The following is a 6,322-nucleotide window of genomic DNA, read 5'->3' as shown; positions in this document are numbered from 1 at the left end:
TCATTGAATGAGTGAGTGGATGAACGAAAAAGTGGAGAGCCTTCTGTGAATAAGACAAAACACACTTTTTTGGTGATGGTAGTGCTGGGGCTCTAACCCAAGGCCTCAGGCCTGCTAGGCAAGTGCTCCATTACTGAACTGCATCCCCAGCCTAAGACAAGCCACTTTCTGATGGGGAGGCAGAAGCCCTTCAGGGTGAGATGGGTATCCAAACCACATGGGGGCAGGGTCTCTCCTGAGGTAGAGTTCAGTGGCCCTACCCTATATCCCCACTTGTCTTCCCTGTCTGCAGGCGAATGCCGCCATGCAGCACTACGGGGTGAATGGCTACTCTCTGCACGCCATGAATTCACTCAGCGCCATGTACAACCTGCACCAGCAGGCAGCCCAGCAAGCCCAGCACGCCCCTGACTACCGGCCATCGGTGCACGCGCTTACACTGGCTGAGCGCCTGGCTGGTAAGAGCCCTGGGGATGGGACTTCTGGGACAGGATCCTGGGGGCTAGAGGAGGTGGCTCTAGAAGGGGGAGGGAACACTGGGTAGGTGTACTCCAAGTGGCACAGAAAGCCTCAGATCACTTAGCACAGAAATGATAATTCAAAATCTAAACAGTGCTTGCTTTAATAGTGCTTCTATAAAATCTGTGTATTATATCCAGAGTGCCCCTCTTTGGCAGCACTAGGCTGGGCCCTGAGGCCTTCAACTCCCCATGACAAGCCTGGAAAGAACGTGTCTATCAGGTCGGTCTCAGAGATGGAGAGACAGGTAGGAGGGCATGGGACAGGTAGGAGGCCATAGGCCCGTAGCTGGAGAGTAGCGGGAAGAGGGCTGGGGTGCTCAGGATAGGAAATTTCAGGCAGAGAGAGTCCTAAATAATAACAGTTTTCCTGGTGTGGATACCAGTTCTGTGCCTGGAACCATTTGAAGCTCTCTTTCTCTCTGCATCAAACTATTTAATTCCCATGAAAAGAAATGATCTCCATCTTATGACAAGGCAACTGAGGATAGAAGAGGTTAAATTTGGATGAAAATGGGATTGGAACATGACAGCATGGCAGAAGAATGTGAGCTATGACATCACAAATTTACAATCAGTGCAGGGGCTGCCCACTCACGTCACTTCTCTGAGCTTCAGTCTCCCCTGGGACAGTGGTAGTGCCCATTCTATAGGATGGCTGAGAGGTTATTTGAGAAACATCCATGACGTTCAGCAGAGCCTAGTGGTGTTCAGAACTCATTAGTACCCACATTCAAGTTCCCAGGCGGTCCCTGGAGTCCCCTGCTCCTGCTTCTACTGGTTTTTCCCCTGGATGTCTTGTGAGCATGAGAAGGACTCGGTGACATACTGGGGAGCTTGATTTCCTGGGAGGTGATGTCACCCCTCCATCCTGTCCAAGTGAACCCTTGTGCAGCTGGTGAACCCATGTGGGCCCAGCCCTGTGCTGGGTGGTCCTCAAGGACTTTGGAGAAATTCTGAAGAAAGCAGGTGTCTACCATGTGGCAGCTCACGATCAGCCAGTGGCATCAGCGAGGGCTCTCTGCAGGCCATTGGGCAGGAATCAGGCTTTTACAAGGCACAGTAAGGAGAAAGGACCAGCAGGAGATGAGGCATAGAAATGAGATGGGGCCTGAGGACCCCAGCTGGATAGAAGTGCCAGCCTGGCAGGGAAGATGAGGTGGTCAGTCCCATTCCTTCAGACCCTGCCAGGCCTCTGAGCAGGACTTGGTGGATAAAATGGAGTACTTGCCATTTTCTCAAAATCAGCATGGGACATTAGTGTCCAGAGTGGGCCTCATAGGTATGGTACAGTCCTTCACTGGCTTGAAGTGGGTTCCTTGTGCTCAACCTGGGGGCAGATCAGCTCCTGTCAGTATTTTGGAACCCAGGGATCAGAGCACAAGGTCAGGGGCAGAGGCTTGTGTCTACTGGCATGGTCAGGAACTGGGGTGCTCAACTCACCCCATAGTTCCCTAACTCTTAAGGGGGGATGAGCCCAGTTGGGTCCTTGCACATAGGCTTCACCTTCCAGCCAGAGGCAGACATTATCCTGGTGAGAATGAGGGCAGGCCCACAGAAGTGATGGCCCACCAGTTTTGTCTCACCTCTAGGCTCACTCATTGCAACCTGGTCTATTTGTCCTTCTGTCCTGGGGAAGGCAGCCAGGAGGGTTAAGAGTGAGGAGGCCGGGGAGATGGCTCAGTAGAATAAGCACTTCCCTGGCAAGCGCAAGGTCCTGAGTTCAATCCCTGGTTCTGCAGGAAAAAAAAATTAAAAATAAATTTAAAAAAAGAGTGAGCACAACCAGCCTTGCTTTGAGGGCCCTGCCAGAGCAGGCTGTCCAGGAAACAAAAAGCGGGAATCTCCGGTCTTGCCATTAGAGATGCATAGGTCATCGGAAAGGACGAGATTCAATGCAACAAACAGAAGATCAAGGCTGACGGATTCTGCCTGCTCTGCCCCAAAGGAGACCCAGAGATGAGGATCAATCCTCAGCTAGGCTTCTTACAGTCAGGGGCCAATATTCTGATGCTAAGGAAGCTTTAGTATCTAAAACCTCAGGACCATAAAATGGTAGACCGTTGTCATGTGAAACTTGCATCATGTACTCTCAGATTATTATACTCACAGTCTCCTGAGACTAAAGGTTTAGTCCCACCTTACTCCCTTACCCTAATTTTAACCAGATAAGGAAGAAGAACCTTGACTACATTCCTGACAGCTGTGCCACTCAGCTATATCCCAGGCCCTCTTTTTTTTTTTTTTTTTTGAGACAGGGTCTTGTTATGTAGTTCAAACTGAACTTGAACTCACTTTGTGTACCAAGCTGTTCTTGAACTTATGGCAATCCTCCTGTCTCAGCCTTCTGAGGGCTGGGATGACAGGTGTGTGCCACTACACCCAGCTCTGATAGCTATTACTGATGCTGAATTAGACTTCTATAGTGATAATAGTAGGCAGTAGGGTGGAGAGATTTTGAAAACCCAGGCAGGGGAGAGGGGCTAGGTAATAACCAAGGGCAAAGAGCTGTCAGCTCTGGCAGTTGCCTGGCTGTTTGGAGTGGGTCAGAGAAGGATTAGTTTCGAAAACCTATTTCCCATAATTAAATGGCCCCCTTCTTGTTGCCCTCCAACGGCTGTACATTTCAAGACATCATCTTGGAAGCCCGCTATGGCTCCCAGCACCGTAAACAGCGTCGCAGCCGCACAGCGTTCACAGCCCAGCAGCTTGAGGCCCTGGAAAAAACATTTCAGAAGACCCACTATCCAGATGTGGTGATGCGTGAGAGGCTGGCCATGTGCACAAACCTGCCTGAGGCCCGGGTGCAGGTAGGCCCAGCCTCCCAAGATGTTGCTGAGAAGCAGAAGCCCGTCCATGTGGTCCCCACTGTTTGGGAGCCAGCATCGGCTCCACCTGTCCCTCTACCATGCCTTCAGCCACAGGAGAGGCAACCTGGGAAGGAGGGAGGGGTGGGATTCCTAGAGGTGCCGGAAATGACATCATCCACATCCTACCCCAGAGCACAAAACTCAACAATATCCCCACTTCTTTACTCCCTACTTCTGACTGCTCCTTTTTTTGTCCTTAGGTGTGGTTCAAGAACCGCAGGGCTAAGTTCCGGAAGAAGCAGCGCAGCCTGCAGAAAGAACAGCTCCAGAAACAGAAGGAGATGGAAGGCTCCCACGAGGAAGGCAACATCAAGCCCCCAACCCCAGACGCTCAGCTGGAGGCAGACCAGGCCCCAAGTCTGCCCAGTGGTGATGCCCCTGCTGAGCTTCACCTGAGCCTGTCAGAACAATCGGCTAGTGAGTCAGCCCCTGAGGACCAGCTGGACCGTGAAGAGGATCCCCGGGCTGGGGCTGAGGATCCCAAAGCTGAGAAGAGTCCTGGAGCTGACAGCAAGGGGCTGGGTTGCAAGAGGGGCAGCCCCAAGGCAGGTGAGGCTGGAGACACTTCAGGTGAACTGGGGCCCCAGCTAGGTCCAGCCTGCCGGGGCCCGAGTCTGTGATGTGTGAGCAGGGGAGCATCCACACTTATACTCGGGAGCAAGGCCAGTTACACAGAAGTGGTAGACCTGTCCCAGGTGTTTCCTCTATAGTTCCCGAGTTGTGGGAAAATCTAGATCAGTGATGGTGAATCTATGGCATGCACACCATGGCGAGCTGTTGGTTATGGAGGGCTGTGAAAGGTTCCCATCACTGGTCTAGAGGGTCCTGGGGAGGGACTGGGAGGCAAGGAGGAGCACTGGGGAGCTCAGGGCAAAGATGATTTTACCAACCATTTGAAGTGCCCCAGTTTTTTTAATAGCCAGTATAGATGGACCAGTGCATACTGGCTGAAGCCATGCTAGTATTGGGGAGTCCCATGTGCGGCAGAGACTTCTCCCAGAATTCCCCTTTTTCTTTTCTTTTCTGTTCCTTTCTATCCCCCTCCCCATCTCTCTGTCTCTCTCCCTCTCCTTCTCTATATTTTTCTTAAGTCCTGGAGATTGAATCCAAGGCTTCACATTGAGCTGTATCCCAGCCCTTTTTATTATTTATTTAGAGACACAGTCTCATCAAGTTTCTAAGTTTCTATCCTCCTGCCTCAGCCTCCCAGAATGCTGGGATTTCAAGCATGCACACCATATCCAGCTAAATTTGCACTTTTCTTAGGTTTTCTTCCCATGTTCTTTCAGTTCAGGAGTCCGGTTCCTTTGGGGTTTTTTGTGGAGAGGGCTCCTGTTGAGTGGGTGTAGAGGACAGGACCCTTTGGGGTTGGCATCCATCTTCTCATCTCTTCCCTGCAGAGCTGGCCTGGGCTGGAGACTCCCTCCCCTAAGCTGCATATGAAGGAACAGAGCTCTGATGCAAGGCATGTCTCAGACACAAACACCAAACCCAGGCAGAGACAGGAACTGTGAGCTCAGGGCTGGAGGGTGGAGTGGGAGCTCCAGACAGCAGGGGAAGGCCAGGCAATGGCTCTTGAAAAGATAAAGGAGATCTCTAAGGACGCAGATGTGGGGGCTGGGCATGATCCCTGGAGGTTCCGCAGGTCTCTCTTCCACCAAGGCTCTGAGGGGTTCCCAAGAGAGGCCCTGGCCAGGAAGGAACCAACATGCCTTCAGCCAAAGCGTGTCCGTCAGCAGATTAGTCCTCTTGTCCTGAGTCCTTGCTTCTTGGTTCTCTGCTTGCAGATTCCCCGGGCAGCCTGGCCATCGCTTCTGCTGCCCCCGGGGGCGGCCTCCTGGGCCCCTCGCACTCCTATTCCTCCTCCCCGCTGAGCCTCTTCCGTCTGCAGGAGCAGTTTCGCCAGCACATGGCAGCCACCAACAACCTGGTTCACTACTCGTCCTTTGAAGTGGGGGGCCCGGGCCCTGCTGCGGCTGCCGTGCCCTACCTGGGTGTCAATGTGGCCCCGCTGGGTTCCCTGCACTGCCAGTCTTATTACCAGTCTCTTTCCGCGGCCGCTGCTGCCCACCAGGGCGTGTGGGGGTCCCCGCTGCTGCCTGCGCCCCCTGCAGGCCTGGCACCAGCCTCTGCTGCCCTGAACAGTAAAACCACAAGCATCGAGAACCTGCGGCTCCGGGCCAAGCAACATGCAGCTTCCCTAGGACTTGATACGCTGCCCAACTGACTGCTCTTCCGCGCTTCCAAGGGGCTTGGGCGACCCCTCCCAGTCCCATGGTTTTCCCCAGAAGGCTCAAGGAGGTCATTTTAAGAGCCCAGGAACCCGGGGACCTGAGTCTTCTCCTTGTCCTCTTAGAGCCGCAGCCCCAGGTGAAAACTACGCGCCCTCTGCATGGCCCTGCTTGGACCCCAGGAGGCAGAATGGGGAGGAGGTAGGGGCAGGCTTAGCTCCCCTCCTCAGTGTCGCCTCCTCCCTGCCCCCCTCACTTCCGCCCCTAAGTTGATGTGTGAAATGTGAGATATAAATATAAATATATAAAGCTCTATTTTCAGGCACTGCCTGCCCCAGGCCCCTCCTCTGCTCCCCCCTGCTTCTCCCTGCCATCCTGCAGCATCTATAGCTCCCTGCAGCCTCTTCTCCCTTTATCTCCCTCTCCCTCCCTCCTGGTCCCTTTCTGTCTTTCCCACCCGATATCTCTCCGGGTCTCTTCCTGATGTCCTTTTGGTGCTGGCTGTGTTGGTATCATCAGTTCCTCAGCTGTATTTTGTTTGGGGTTGTGGGTTTTTTTAAAGAATAATTTTTCTTCTTCCTGTTTCTCTCCTCTTTTTCCCTCCTGGCTTCTTCCCTGCCTGTCTCCTCCCTTCACCTGCATTTGCTTTAGGCAGCTATTCCATGCCATGCCCCAACAGGAAGCCAGGGCCCCCAGAGAGACC

General features: G+C 53.2%; 1 protein-coding gene across 2 annotated transcripts; it reads left to right on the top strand.

Annotated features, from left to right (window-relative positions):
- Positions 1 to 295: 295 nt before the first annotated feature.
- On the top strand, positions 296 to 5,615 carry Dmbx1 (diencephalon/mesencephalon homeobox 1). 2 transcript variants are annotated; one of them, XM_004639170.1, is made up of 4 exons: positions 296 to 458; positions 3,150 to 3,328; positions 3,589 to 3,937; positions 5,176 to 5,615. In XM_004639170.1, the coding sequence occupies exons 1-4, from the start codon at positions 305 to 307 to the stop codon at positions 5,613 to 5,615; spliced, it is 1,122 nt and encodes a 373-aa protein (XP_004639227.1). In that variant the 5' UTR covers positions 296 to 304. The 2 variants fall into 2 exon arrangements, with proteins under 2 accessions (XP_004639227.1, XP_004639226.1); XM_004639169.1 differs by having other exon boundaries at positions 305 to 456; positions 3,133 to 3,328.
- Positions 5,616 to 6,322: the final 707 nt, after the last annotated feature.

The sequence above is a fragment of the Octodon degus genome, unplaced genomic scaffold (assembly GCF_000260255.1).
Source record: "Octodon degus isolate 3935 unplaced genomic scaffold, OctDeg1.0 scaffold00107, whole genome shotgun sequence".
Classification (NCBI taxonomy): Eukaryota; Metazoa; Chordata; class Mammalia; order Rodentia; family Octodontidae; genus Octodon; species Octodon degus.
The sequence above is the reverse complement of the archived record's forward strand: the minus strand, read 5'-3'. Positions and strand labels throughout refer to the sequence as shown.